Here is a 13,374-nt window from a genome sequence, read left to right as displayed (position 1 = left end):
CGTCGAGATCTCGATCACACGCGTCGCGTCCACTGCGAGGTGCGAGTGAGCGCCGTCGTTCGTGTTGACCGACACAACACCCCCGCCCTCTTATTCCTGCTCTGTCATGATTGCTGAGGTGCTACTCGTCCTCGCTGGCCACAAATCCTCCCTCTTTCCCACCGACCACACCGTCCATCCCGCCTTCGCACCTCTCCTCCATCCGGGCGAAGAACAGTGCCTTGAATCCCTTGGCCAGATCGCTTTGCGCTACCGCAAGATCAAGCATGCGTGTACGACTCTCGCACGACCTTCCTCTCGCTATGTCTCTGCTCTGTGCGCGACCCTCAACCAAATCTTGAAAGACGAGTACGAAGTGTTGGTGGTGGAGACGGAGGCCAAGGTGCTACAAAGGGATAGCAGTCTTGTCGCGAGTGGGTCATTCGTGCCTCTATCTTCTCTCAGGGCAATCTTTTCAGAATGGGACGCGCCTCTTGCGTCCCTTGAAACGTTGGTCGATGAACTGCAAGCACAGGAGCAGTGGAAACCGGGCCCGCTCATCGATCTCCTCCTGACACGCTCCAAGACTGGGATACACCGTGTTTCCGCCATATACGCCCGGCTGTCAGAAGCTGTCCAACATGTTTGGATTGCGCAATTGCAGGCTCTTTTGATTCACGGTACGTTGTCGGCACACGATCCCCTTGCGGATGAGAAATACGTCCTCGTTGAAGGGGCTGCTCCCTCTTGCGTATCTACCCAATCTCGCGAGTCGATAACCTATGTTGGGCGCGCCATCGGTACCGTGAAAGCTGCAAAATGGGAGAAGCAGTTTCCTCAGGACTTGGCCAAGGAGCATATCAAGTTGCTTACCGCAGTGTTGCCCCAAGACCAGTATGCGTTCGACCACGTCGTCGCAAACATCAGGACCGCCGTGAGCGAGTGGTTGTGGCTGAATGTGCTCACCCACAAGGATGTCGACGAGGCGGTGGAATCATTGTACGTGCCTTGCCCTTCAGCCGAGTTGGACCTAATGTTAGTGCAGAGCAAACTACTTCCTTCTACGCAACGGAGAGTTTGCCTTGTCCCTCATTCGTGAAATCGAGAGGCTGAAGCTGTCTCGACTCACTGGCAAGTCGGTTCCAAGTACGATGATCCGCGAACAGGACCTGCACCTCGCCCTCCTACGTGCTTCCTTGGGCACTACCGCCCAACAGGATCCGTCGCTTGCGCACCTTCACTTCCGTCTTCCCGCGGGACCGATCCGGCCGCTTCTACCTTCTCTGGCAGCCGCACCTGCCAAGGACCTTTCATCCTCCCTCTCCAGCCCCGCCGAACCCACCACGTTCGATGACCTTCTCCTCGGCACTCCGCTCATACTCATGTACAACGTCACATGGCCGCTGAACCTCTTCCTCCACACGTCAGACTTGCAAATCTATGCTGCTCTCTTCTCTTACCTCTCCGCCCTACGAAAGACCCACACGCGCATACATACATGCTGGACGGCTTTGTCAAATGCCCAGCGCGCACGAAGGCGATGGACTGGACTGGGAGAGGGTGGTACCGCGGAAGACCTCGAAGCAAGAAAGCAGTTACTGAGGTGCGGCTGGGGCGTCGTGAGGGAGATGAACTGGTTCCTCGACACATTGTTGGGATATGTCATGACAGACGTTGTGGACGTGGAGTTCCGGAGGCTGAAGGGGCTACTGTCTGGGCGACCATCCAATGGGATTGGTCGACAGATGACAGGGTCGGGTACAGCCGCGGGGCTGGGTTCTGGTGGAGGAGTAGACGGAGGGCCCTCCGTGCCGTTGGGTACATCGAAGACTTCGACTTTCCACCCGTCACAAAGTACGGCGTCAAACTTGTCTTCGGGCATCCCGCCACTGGACTTCACGACACTCCGGGGCATACACACGACGTACCTGGAGCGACTAGTTACAGGGAGTCTGCTCTCCAACCCCGCGTTGACCAATATCATTCGGATGATCCTAGAGGTCTGCGAGCGATTCGCTGCCCAGATCGAGCGGTGGGGTGGTGACGTCCTTCCAGCCCTGTTATTCGAGGGGAGTATCGCCACGCGGGAGAACAGAGTCGGAGACATGGTCTCCGAGCGGTACGCCATTGTCGGCGAGATCGATGAAACCCTGCATATGCTGCTCGACGCGTTCTACGAGCAGCTCTCACTCTCGACGACACTACAGCCGTTCTCGGCCACCTCGGACGCCACGAAGTCCGTGATCTACAACGCAAGCACGACTGGTATCATGGGCAACACAACTGGCCTTGGTCTTGGATTTAATACATTCGTGCGGGCGCGTCGCGGGAAGCGTCTTGAAGGGTACGAGGAGGTCCGCAGGCATGTCGAGCGGCTCCTCCTGCGCTTGGACTTCAACGGCCAGTTCTCAAAGCCAAGAGCTAGGAGACGTCCCCAGGACAATGTACATGCCGGCGAGGAGGATATACTGAGGCAGGGTGGTCTGGCATAGGCGGGATGGATATGGTTCGGTATTGTGCGAGCATTGCAAAAGGTGGGCAGCATATGTATGCGCACAGTGCTCGACTTACCATTGCCATAGGGATACTCGATGTCAATGCTCGTGGGTTGCGCGTGGGAGTGTCATTGTCTGGTACGCAGTCAGTCTTGTGTTGCCCGGCCGGCGCACAGTGGCGTGGCATCCAAGCACCTGTTGCCCCGCTTCAGAAAGCTGGATCGCTTTACCCTGCCACCTTTGATTGACATGGCCACAGAGTCGCCACCTGTCCCAATTCACAAACAATGTGGATTGTAGATATACTGTATCAATATCCCCCCTCTCCCCTTTCCCCGCCTCACTCTACTCTCACCTGCCCCGTAATACCCCACGAAACCTCAGGCGAGTGTCATTTTTTGGTAGTTGACACCTTGGACTATACTAATGCCACAGGCCTTTAGTCACATAGGATCACTCATGCCCGTGCGCGTCGAGTTCCTCAACGGTCATCCGGCCCCGATTGAATATGCTAACGCGACTATCGCTCTTCGTGACATTCGCACTCGCAAGATGCGAGTGCAATCACTCGCCGTTGACGAACAATCCATGGATTCCATGGCCGCGAACAATGTCCCGAAGTTGCTTAGCGAAGTCAGGCTCCTTCTTGAAGATCTGATCATTAGCGTTGTGGCACCCGGAGGCTCGCTCGGGCAGTATCAACTCTTCCATCTCACCCCGAGCGAATACCCGAAGCTCGAGACTTTGACCATTGACGGGTTCCTTCCGTCTGACCTGAGTTACGGATTCGATCATCTGCAGCGGCTGGAGCTACGGGCGAGTCGTCCGTTGGCTCCATGCGTCAACGTGCATGCCCTTCTGATGGCGATGGGGACATGGAGTTCTCTCTCAGAGCTTTGCCTTCACCACTACATGCGCATCTTCACCGTCGACTTGCTGCCCGGCAGCCCTGCCCTCCCGGTTGCTCTCCCGCCAAGGCTGAAGAACTTCGTGGTCGAAGACTCGCCCGATGCGGTCCGTTGCCTCCTCACGCGCCTCATCCTCCCACCCAATGTGCGGTCGCACTTCATTGCGTCTTGCCCCGTATTCCCTGCCGATGTCGGTCCCCTGTTCCAGATGCTCACTCCTACACCCTATGTCGAGTTCCCCGCTGCGCCCTACAAGGTGAATCTGCCAATCCTCGAGCAGGTGTCCCAGGTCTTGGTCGAGTTCACGGATAACCTGAAGGTCATCGGTACGAACAAACAAGGAGGTACCATTATCCTCGAGATTCGCGCGCCGCCTCCCATCCCAGACGGCCTGGCCACCCGTCCGACGCTCCTGTGCGCGGCCATTCGGCGGCTTCCCGAGCTCTTCTATAACGGGCTCGAGAGCGACCAGCAGTTGGTCGAATCGCTCGTTGTCAACGGGGATGTCTCACGGGTGAACATGGAAGACTGGCTCAGCACTTTGAGGCGGTACAACTTACGGAAGCTCTACGTCACCGATCGCGCGATGAGTAGCCCCCGTGCTGTCCTTCGTGCGTTGTGTCCACAAGAGGATGCAGGTGAGATCGCGTGCCGCGGTCTTGACACTCTAAAGCTCGTGGGGTACCCTCATGGAGACCAGGACGACTTCGCGGCGCTCCTGCACACCCTGCAGATGAGGAGCAAGGAGAATTGCAACCTGGCCATTCTGGCTTTAGGTTACCTTTGGGAGCCATCGTCCGACACAGAGTCGTTGGGAGAGGCTAAGGATAACATCGAAACTGAGGTGAGGAAGGTATCTCCCAATGTTACTGAGCTGCAAGTGGAAATATCGATGGAGGGTCTAAGGGTGTTCTGCGGAGGATACATATAACCTCGGTCGTGGACGTTTCGGACCGTGGCTCCTCAGCTTTGTATCAGTCGTTGTTATGACTGCTTACGCATCTATTACGCACAACTCTGAATAGCGATGGAGGACGTTCTGAGGCAAGCTGTCCATGGAACAGCCGCGTGGTTAGTAAGTCACTGCCTTGGCTCGGCCCCGGGCTCTGTTCCGTTACGTCCGACAAATAGCCGCTCGTACGGTCTGACAATCTTCCTTCGCGTCAGCACGACATACATCCATCCGAGTCGCACATCTTCTCTCAGTGAACGGCGATGTGCATGCAGGACATCGTACTGCATTATCTATATGCCGTGATGACATCCCTGTTGCCGCACGGCTCGACCGGTTCTCCATTGGCAGCTTCGACGGCATCATCTTCGGCATGATTGTCTTCTCTTTGTCTGCCTAGCCCCGTGAATACTGCTGCCATCTAGGCTCACCGTTCTGACCGTCGCGCTCCGCATATGGCTGGTAGTCAGCAGCTGACTCCAACAAACCGAGAGACTCGAATTGCCTGACGGTTGCAATGGCTTCTAATTCCCACTGTCCGTGTTGGCAGTGCTTCCTTTTCTGTGACTTCCACACTGCCGAACATCACGCGCGACTACAAGTTATCCGTCTCAGGCTTCTCAAGCGCAGTTTTTAGCCTCCGCACCTTGGTTTTCTACATAAACTGCCGGTGAGTTGGCTCCTGGACTTGATAGCAACAGAACTAATCAACCTCCCCTTGGCATCCGAGTCGTTACCTTGCATCATGGTATACCCGTGCCCAAAGAAGGATTTCCAGGTTGCTGTCGTCGGTGGGGGTGTATGCGGACTCACCTGCGCCATTGCGCTGCATCGCGCTGGAGTACCAGTGCAACTGTTCGAAGCGGCGGTATGTCCCGCCTCACAGGCGGTCCTATGTGTTACTGACAACGAATACCATCTACAGGCGAAGTTCGGAGAGATTGGTGCAGGTATCGGCGTGGGTATGTAACGAGGTCGGCGGGGGCAGTTATCATGTCCTGATGACGGGCCAAACTTATCCCAGGACCTAACGCGGTGCAAACTTTGGACAAACTAGGTCTACTGGACGCGATCCTCAGGAAAGTCAACCCAGCGGAGCTCAAGGACAGGTACTTCTCGTTCTACGAGGGCTTATCGGATAGCCACGAGGCCATATATCGAGTGAGCATACGCATTAAATCTTCCATCGGTGGCCATTGCTGACCGTCATTCTATCACATTCACCAGTACCCAACCCTGCCAGAGGACAAGGCGCTGGGGATACATAGGTGCGGTGGTGCAGATGTTAACCTTGGTTGTCACTGCCTAATGAGTGCTTTTCTCACAGAGCTGCCTTCCTTGATGCGCTCGTCGATGTTTTCGACCCCAGCATAGCCCACTTCAACAAACGTTGCATGTCCATCACAGGGTCGCAGACCGACCCTAAGCGACTGGTGATACACTTTCAAGACGGAACGACGCACGAGGTAGACGTGGTCCTCGGCGCTGACGGTGTAAAGAGCTCGGTCCGTGACTTCGTCTTGGAGGGGAAGGATAGACGCCTGGCCTTTAGCCACACGGTCGCATATCGGGGCTTGATACCCTGGACGCAACTTCAGGAGGCAGGCTTCAAGATAGACGCTTCGGAGCAACCGGTTTGCATTATGGGTCCGAGCAAAGTGAGTACGAAGACCCAGTACCTTCCGGTTGTAGTCTCCTGACATCCGCACGTGTTTAGCACTTTATCTTGTTCCCAATCAAGGACGGTGCAATCGTGAGCACTAGGTCGACTTATCCGCTCAACTATGACTGACTACGTCTAGATCAATGTTGTCGCCTTTGCAGCTCGCTACGACATTCCCATTGGGGTCGGAGAAGTGAACGAGAAGGTTCAATGGGTAGAAGCAGTCAACAAGGATGTCCTGTTCAAGGAGTACGAAGGTTGGGGTCCCGATGTCGAGGCGCTCCTCAAGTGCATGCCCGATAAACCCGGAAAATGGTCCATCCACGTCGTACACCCGCCCTTGGAGTCGTACGTCAAAGGACGTATCGCACTTCTGGGCGACGCTGTGAGTGCCTCGCAGTTGAATTACTAGGGCTCTACTCAAAAGCGCGCCTCGATGATTCAGGCGCATGCTATGCTCCCGCATATGGGTGCCGGTGCCGGGCAAGGCATAGAAGACGCGTATATGCTATCCCGTCTGCTGGGTCATCCCGAAACCAACACACAGAACATAGAGGTGCGTGATGACTCGCAACTTGCCTCACCTTGATACTCCGCTCATGGGGGACGTTGCGAGCAGGCGATACTTGAAGCGTACTCTCGCGTCCGCCAACCTCGGGCCCAGATGGTGTGGGAGGGAAGCCGCTACGTCGGTCGGGTGTATGACCTGCATGGCCCCAGTGGGCCTACCTCAGAGGGTCTCCGTAAGGACATCGGCGAGGTGTGGGGACCCGTCTGGCACCACAGCATTGAAGCTGATTTGGAGCGTGCGGTTGCTTCTCTTCGCGACAACGGCACGTTCGCTACGTCCCACTGAATAGTACTAGTATATCTTCATAGAACTCATCTGCAACGCAGTCCTACTTGTACATAAATCATTCGATTTCCACTTCAACCATCACCCAGCCGATCTGAGCAATATCTTTGGGACCATGGAAATATCAGGAATCAAGAATTATTCGGCCTCAGCACGGGCTAGCCACGGTCACGTGTTAGGGGCTGGCGTTAATCAGCTATTAGTATATGTCTTGAAACAATGAAAGACAACGCAGAGGCAACCAAACCGCCACGACCTCCCACTCTCAGGCACATCTCAAACAACGATGGCTTCGAGTCCTGAACAATTACTCTTTGCTTGTATCTATGTAACCTTTCAAACCCTTTTCCTATGAAGTTACATACACACGGGCTTTGTCGAACAGCTCAGTACGCCTTGCGGCGGCCTAGGTTCTTTCAAGTTGGTGTTGACACAGCGGTATACTGCTCTTTGACTTTCCTAGGTGGTCAACAATTTCAGTGGTCGCATAAGAGGGCGTCCATCTTGATCACAACACATTTCCATCCAACCACCGAGGAGCCCTCTAAGGTATGTGGCTCGGTTCATTGGTCTGCAGCGTGGAGTCAACTCAGCCCGGAGAGTAGCAGCAGTGATGAATTCGAAGACTCCACAGTCCCCACGTCCCGTATTGGCTACGGTTTGGTGTTGCAAGGAGAACCAACCAGAAGAGGTCAGCACCGTCGACCTGCCCTTCGAAACGGTGGCCGCTGCGTACAGGGTGCTATGTCGGATTCCTCAAGACGTGCTAGCCCTGCGGCTCGACCTTTCGGGCTCTTTCTCTGCGGAGGACCTCGCGCGCCTCTTTCAGCTCAACATGTACAACATGACGGAACTATATCTCGGTGCTGAACCACTCCCGGACGACTTCGGCGATACCATTGGCTCGTATACCACGCAGCAGTGGCCGATGGAAGACACTCTTATCATGTCCATCGACCTCGAGGACGGTTTCTGTTCCTATGTCGCGCCACCGTTCGTATATGCAGACTTCCTTCATGGCTTGAACCTCTGGGTTGCGCTGGAGCGCATCGATATACGGACCTTTTTGCACATCCCGACTTTGGATACGGGCCACATTCCAGCAGCCGAGCTGGATTCCTGCAACCAGGTTCTAGCAAAGCATGCCAATCTCGAGACGTTAATCGTCGAAGACGTGCCACATCGCGTCCAATTTTTATTGGGCTACCTATACATACCGACCAACGTCGACGTGCACCTCGTCGCTACGAGTACCACGAGACCGTTCGAAATCGCCATGGTAGAGGAGATGCTTCCAAGTCACCCAGTAGGTGCGAAGGGCGTGAGGATGCTCGACGAGGCCACCCGTGTCCATGTTGAGGTCGGGCGGAACAACATCCTGGTCTGCGGCAAGCTTTCTACCGACAAGGACGACAAGAGACGCATTGTTCTTGAAGCGCGACCGGTCTCTGCAAGTGCAAGGATCGACTCACACAACGTTCGTGGGGGGTTCCTTTACGGCATCCTCCACAAACTCTCCCAATTCTTCGATCCACGCGGGGTAACCCACCTGCGAATCGATGGGGATGTGACATGGATTGATGTCAAGGATGACTGGGTTGATTTCTTGCAGCCATTTCGGAACCTCGAGTCTTTGGAAGTGGCCGATCATTCCTGGGGAAGATATGGTCAGGTCAGCGCAATGTGCGAAGCCCTCGCCAGCACCTACGACGCCTGGTTACGCCTCGCAGACCCCATCTGCCCACGTCTGAAGGAGCTCCACATTGCCGATGTCGAGTTCTCCGAGAGCGGGCTCTATAGCTTGTACGAGGCATTGAAGAGCAGGAAGAGCAGGGGGCATGCAATCACGCATTGCCTGTACAAGCTCCGAGCCCGCGGCGGAGTCACACCATTGACGCTGCAGCGGGCGGTGAACAAGCTGTCTTCCGTTGTCAGCGAGGAGGCCGTCCTGGAAAATCAAATCCCGGATCCGACTAAGACTTACCGGTACTGCCAACTGGTTGTTCGCCTCTTGCCTCCTGCAGGTTCGTAGTAGTACAGTGACCGTGCAGCCCTCTTGTGCGTCTCCCAATACCATGTTGTGCCTTCTTCAAGGTCTTGCAATTCGTAGTGTGAACGGGAAGAAAGCCGGCCCCCGGGGGGCGGGCGACCTCAGCGAGCGTTCCTTCAATCTGATCGGTACGTTCGTCCGACTCGCCGTGGTCAACCAGCGCTTGTCTGGGTACCCGGTCGCGCATCCTCTCTGCTTCATTGACTGCGTCAGCTTTGGAGATAGGTATGCATGTGCGTGTGATATGGAGGCTTGGTCTACCGCGTTGCTGCCTGAGACATTCCCTGCGGAGGATACGCCAGGAATAGCTGAGAGAGCACAGGAAGGAGGGATCACATGACTCGAGCTCCTATGACTCAAGTCAAGTTTTTGGAGTTCTTGAAAAGCCGACGTGCCGTTAACGTTCTGCACTAACAACTTTTCTCCCTCTTCCTCTCGAGCATCGCCTCGTCCTCGCCGCCGTCCGCGCCCTCCTCGTCCCACTCGTTATCACAAAAGACACAAAATGTGCCCCTGCCAGAACGGCGCTTCCCAGCCCGCCGACAACTCGGAGATGGTCCAGGTCCCGCTCAATGGCTCGACCTCCGCACGCTCCGTCGCGGCCAACGGTGTCAAGGGTGCGAACGGCACCTCTTCCTCCAGTCAACGTCCGTTCAACCCCTATGCTCCCCGTGCCTCGGACTTTCTGAGCAACGTCTCGAACTTCAAGATCATTGAGAGTACATTGCGGGGTAAGTCCATTACGTTCACGATGTGCAGGAGAGGGATTCTGATATGGGAGTCGTCTTGCTTTGTTGCCGCGATGTGCGATTGTTATGATCAGAGGGCGAGCAGTTTGCCAACGCATTCTTCGATACCAAGACCAAGATTGCCATTGCTAAGGCGCTCGATGCCTTCGGCGTTGAATACATCGAGCTTACGAGCCCTGCGGCATCTGAGCAGTCAAGAGCAGGTACGTCATATATATCTGTTTTGCAACATATCTGCAGTGTCATTGATGGCCAATCACGCTGTCTAGATTGCGAGGCGATCTGCAAGCTGGGCCTGAAGGCCAAGATTCTCACCCACATCCGGTGCCACATGGACGATGCGCGGATAGCCGTTGAGACTGGTGGGTGCTTATGCCCTTGTCAAGCTTGTTCTGTAGGTTGAGACATATGCAGGTGTTGACGGTGTCGATGTCGTCATTGGTACTTCGTCTTTCCTCCGTGAGTTCTCTCACGGAAAGGACATGGCATATATCACCAAGACCGCTATTGAGGTCATCAACTTCGTCAAGAGCAAGGGTGAGTGCGGTTTGACCACCTCAAATGTTTTCCTTTACTGACGACTGTTCAGGCATCGAGGTCCGCTTCTCGTCCGAGGACTCCTTCCGTTCCGACCTCGTCGATCTTCTTTCCATCTACCAGACGGTGGATCGCATCGGCGTTAACCGTGTTGGTATCGCTGACACCGTTGGCTGCGCGAACCCCCGTCAAGTGTACGACCTCGTCCGTACCCTCCGCGGCGTTGTGTCGTGTGACATCGAGGTTCACCTGCACAACGACACTGGCATGGCCATCGCGAATGCGTACTGCGCTCTTGAGGCCGGTGCCACCCATATCGATACCTCAGTTCTGGGTATCGGTGAGCGTGTCGGCATCACCCCCCTGGGTGGTCTCGTCGCGTGTTTGTACGCCGCGAACCCCGACTACGTGAAGAGCAAGTACAACCTCCCTATGCTCCGTGAGATTGAGAACTTGGTGGCAGAAGCCGTCGAGGTCAACGTCCCATTCATGAACCCTATCACTGGTTACTGTGCCTTCACCCACAAGGCCGGTATTCACGCCAAGGCTATCCTCAACAACCCTTCCACCTACGAGATCCTCAAGCCTGAGGACTTTGGTCTCACTCGCTACGTCTCCATCGGTCACCGTCTCACTGGCTGGAACGCGGTCAAGAGCCGTGTTGAGCAGCTTGGTCTCAAGCTTACCGATGAGGAGGTTGGTGTCTGTCTTTCTCCAAAACGATCTAGTTGAGTTGATAATCACGTTGGCGTTCGTAGGTCAAGGATGTCACTGCCAAGATCAAGGAGCTTGCGGACGTCCGCACTCAATCCATGGACGACGTTGACACTCTCCTCCGTGTCTACCACTCCGGTATTCAGTCCGGAGAGCTTGCCGTTGGTCAGAAGGAGGCCCTTGACCGCCTCCTTCGCAGGCACCGCGAAAGCTCTCTCAATCGCGACAGCTCATCCAGCAGGTCGTCGAGCCCCCCGGCCGCCTCCGCATAAGGACAGGAAATGCTGTAGCAGTGTCTGAACCTTCTTGATGTTTGCATCTACCAAAAGGGCTGACTATCAAGCCACGGATTTGTCGCGATCTACGTTGGATGCTTCAGTAATGCCTTCGTACCACCCTCTTTTGTAATATTGACTCTCTCCTTGGCATTGTTCGCATTGTTCGCTCTCATTTAGGACGCATGTACGAGTTGACGCAGTGAAATTGGCGTGGCGTTGGCCACCGTCGAATGAAAGATCCTGTAGAATATTTGGCTCAATTGTGGGTTGCGATGGGGAGACCTGTTAATGTTGGCATCTGTAAGTATCCTCATTCAGTTCGGTCGCTCTGATGAACTCATGCCTTGCTCTTCACTGGTGCCAGACATCATGTTCGACCGAGTCATTGTTGTGCATACTGAGGATAGAACTGTGATAGATTCCCAGGCAACGCTCGGAACAGACTATCCCGAACTAGTTGAAGACAGCTTCCTCTCAGATGACTTGGTGCAGTCGATGACTCGACAGGCCATCTCAAAAGACGGGTATGTTCATTTGCCATTCGCGACTGCCAGTGACTCACCACTAATCGTTCATCTTTGACCTGAGACTATCACACTTCAGTTTTCCATTGTTAGCTTCCCGCCTATAACTTGCTACCCAAGATGTTTGCGCCTCATCCTCCTCCCGACATGGTCCAAGTTCCTATTGATGGTCCAGACGTCACAGAAGTCGTTGCTTCCCTTGGATTTGGACACACGTTGCAGCGACGCCCATTCAGCGCCGATCCAGAGCGCCTTTCCCTCTCTTCCTACAAGCAAGGCAATGTTGCGAACTTCAGTATCATCGACAGCACCTTGCGGGGTGAGTAATGGTCAGACGTTTCGTATACCATTGCGCTCACCCCGGTCCGTGGTGTTGCAGAGGGTGAGCAGTTCGCCACTGCGTTCTTCGATACGCAGACCAAGATTAGGATCGCCAAGGCACTTGACGCGTTCGGGGTGGAGTACATTGAGCTCACGAGCCCAGCAGCTTCGGAACAATCCAGGAGAGGTACGTTGACATACGGCCTCCAGGAAGGATGCGAGGATAGCGTTGACGTTATGGCGCCGCGCAGATTGCGAAGAAATCTGCAAGCTTGGTCTGAATGCGAAGGTCCTGACGCACATACGATGTCATATGGACGATGCTCGGATAGCGGTGGACACAGGTGCGTTGCAATGACCTATTCGATTACATCAAAACTCAATGAGTTACGTGCTGAATAGGTGTCGACGGCGTGAACGTGGTCATCGGTACCTCATCGTTCCTGCAGGAGTTTTCGCATGGCAAGGACATAGCCTACATCACCAAGACTGCTATCGAGGTCATTGAGTTCGTGAAGAGCAAGGGTCAGTGGACTTCATCCGCTGAGCGGCGTGTCTCTGCGCTAACTATCCCATCAGGACTCGAGATCCGCTTCTCGTCAGAAGACTCCTTCCGCTCTGATCTCGTCGACCTCCTTTCCATCTACCAGACCGTCGACAGGATCGGCGTGAACCGCGTAGGGATCGCAGACACCATCGGGTGCGCAAATCCGCGCCAAGTGTACGAACTCGTGCGCACCCTCCGAGGCGTTATTTCATGCGACATCGAGATACACCTGCACAATGACACGGGCATGGCGATTGCTAATGCATACTGCGCATTGGAGGCCGGAGCCACCCACATCGACACCACGGTCCTTGGCATCGGAGAGCGCAACGGGATCACTCCCTTAGGGGGACTGGTCGGATGTCTGTATGCTGCCAACCCGGAGTACGTGAAGGACAAGTACAACCTCCCCATGCTTCGCGAGCTGGAAGATCTGGTCGCGCAAGCTGTTGAGGTCAAAGCTCCGCCGATGAATTATATCACTGGCTCGTGTGCGTTCACGCACACTGCCGGATTCTATCCCCATCCTCCGACTCTCAGCAATCCGGCCATATTCGAGGTCGTCAATCCCGAAGACTTTGGCATGACACGGCGTATCCGCTCTGTCCCGGCGGTCTGAGTGTTGGGTGTTCCGGGAGCAGGATGGACAGGTCACGTTCTTCAGGAGCTGAATAGTCATCCAAGCCTCGCAAAACGAATTTCGTGCGCTTCATGTAGAATAAGTTTACTGCGACTGGCTAGCGGACCATCACTTCCCATGTATCCTGTGTCAGATGTCTGTTAGAGGCTGTTCTTCCCATA

The 13,374-nt window shown here is 55.0% G+C and overlaps 6 protein-coding genes across 6 annotated transcripts; all 6 read left to right on the top strand.

The window, feature by feature from the left end:
• Positions 1 to 106: 106 nt before the first annotated feature.
• L226DRAFT_450310 (gamma-tubulin ring complex protein) lies at positions 107 to 2,471 on the top strand (the record flags this gene model as incomplete). The annotated part of the gene is made up of 2 exons (XM_067674939.1): positions 107 to 978; positions 1,025 to 2,471. 2 exons carry the CDS (start codon positions 107 to 109, stop codon positions 2,469 to 2,471), a joined length of 2,319 nt encoding a protein of 772 aa, XP_067542787.1.
• A 67-nt stretch (positions 2,472 to 2,538) lies between these two features.
• On the top strand, positions 2,539 to 4,428 carry L226DRAFT_19829 (uncharacterized protein). The gene is made up of 2 exons (XM_067672801.1): positions 2,539 to 2,858; positions 2,918 to 4,428. Exon 2 carries the CDS (start codon positions 2,934 to 2,936, stop codon positions 4,311 to 4,313), a length of 1,380 nt encoding a protein of 459 aa, XP_067542786.1. The 5' UTR covers positions 2,539 to 2,858; positions 2,918 to 2,933; the 3' UTR covers positions 4,314 to 4,428.
• Positions 4,429 to 4,925: 497 nt separating this feature from the next.
• L226DRAFT_607378 (FAD/NAD(P)-binding domain-containing protein) lies at positions 4,926 to 6,945 on the top strand. Its single transcript, XM_067685794.1, has 9 exons — positions 4,926 to 5,202; positions 5,260 to 5,296; positions 5,359 to 5,495; positions 5,562 to 5,602; positions 5,662 to 5,992; positions 6,052 to 6,087; positions 6,137 to 6,382; positions 6,443 to 6,553; positions 6,617 to 6,945. Exons 1-9 carry the CDS (start codon positions 5,080 to 5,082, stop codon positions 6,851 to 6,853), a joined length of 1,299 nt encoding a protein of 432 aa, XP_067542785.1. The 5' UTR covers positions 4,926 to 5,079; the 3' UTR covers positions 6,854 to 6,945.
• Positions 6,946 to 7,128: 183 nt separating this feature from the next.
• Positions 7,129 to 8,885, top strand: L226DRAFT_607377 (uncharacterized protein; the record flags this gene model as incomplete). Its single annotated transcript, XM_067685793.1, has 3 exons — positions 7,129 to 7,242; positions 7,317 to 7,402; positions 7,459 to 8,885. The coding sequence occupies exon 3, from the start codon at positions 7,467 to 7,469 to the stop codon at positions 8,883 to 8,885; it is 1,419 nt and encodes a 472-aa protein (XP_067542784.1). The 5' UTR covers positions 7,129 to 7,242; positions 7,317 to 7,402; positions 7,459 to 7,466.
• Positions 8,886 to 9,408: 523 nt separating this feature from the next.
• On the top strand, positions 9,409 to 11,175 carry L226DRAFT_450559 (homocitrate synthase; the record flags this gene model as incomplete). Its single annotated transcript, XM_067674953.1, has 6 exons — positions 9,409 to 9,634; positions 9,727 to 9,855; positions 9,922 to 10,014; positions 10,067 to 10,189; positions 10,242 to 10,885; positions 10,948 to 11,175. The coding sequence occupies 6 exons, from the start codon at positions 9,409 to 9,411 to the stop codon at positions 11,173 to 11,175; spliced, it is 1,443 nt and encodes a 480-aa protein (XP_067542783.1).
• A 650-nt stretch (positions 11,176 to 11,825) lies between these two features.
• L226DRAFT_564813 (homocitrate synthase) lies at positions 11,826 to 13,192 on the top strand (the record flags this gene model as incomplete). Its single annotated transcript, XM_067683697.1, has 5 exons — positions 11,826 to 12,024; positions 12,085 to 12,213; positions 12,278 to 12,370; positions 12,429 to 12,551; positions 12,606 to 13,192. The coding sequence occupies 5 exons, from the start codon at positions 11,826 to 11,828 to the stop codon at positions 13,190 to 13,192; spliced, it is 1,131 nt and encodes a 376-aa protein (XP_067542782.1).
• Positions 13,193 to 13,374: the final 182 nt, after the last annotated feature.

Source organism: Lentinus tigrinus (genome assembly GCF_003813185.1).
Source record: "Lentinus tigrinus ALCF2SS1-7 unplaced genomic scaffold L226scaffold_1, whole genome shotgun sequence".
Taxonomy (NCBI): Eukaryota; Fungi; Basidiomycota; class Agaricomycetes; order Polyporales; family Polyporaceae; genus Lentinus; species Lentinus tigrinus.
This window is presented reverse-complemented; position numbering and strand designations above follow the sequence as displayed.

Excerpts from the sequence above, each read along its gene's own strand:
- L226DRAFT_19829 (XM_067672801.1), top strand. The coding sequence starts at position 2,934 with ATGCCCGTGCGCGTCGAGTTCCTCAACGGTCATCCGGCCCCGATTGAA.
- L226DRAFT_607378 (XM_067685794.1), top strand. The coding sequence starts at position 5,080 with ATGGTATACCCGTGCCCAAAGAAGGATTTCCAGGTTGCTGTCGTCGGT. Across the intron at positions 5,603-5,661 it reads AAGGCGCTGGGGATACATAG|AGCTGCCTTCCTTGATGCGC; the intron begins GTGCGGTGGTGC and ends CTTTTCTCACAG. Across the intron at positions 6,088-6,136 it reads CAATCAAGGACGGTGCAATC|ATCAATGTTGTCGCCTTTGC; the intron begins GTGAGCACTAGG and ends GACTACGTCTAG.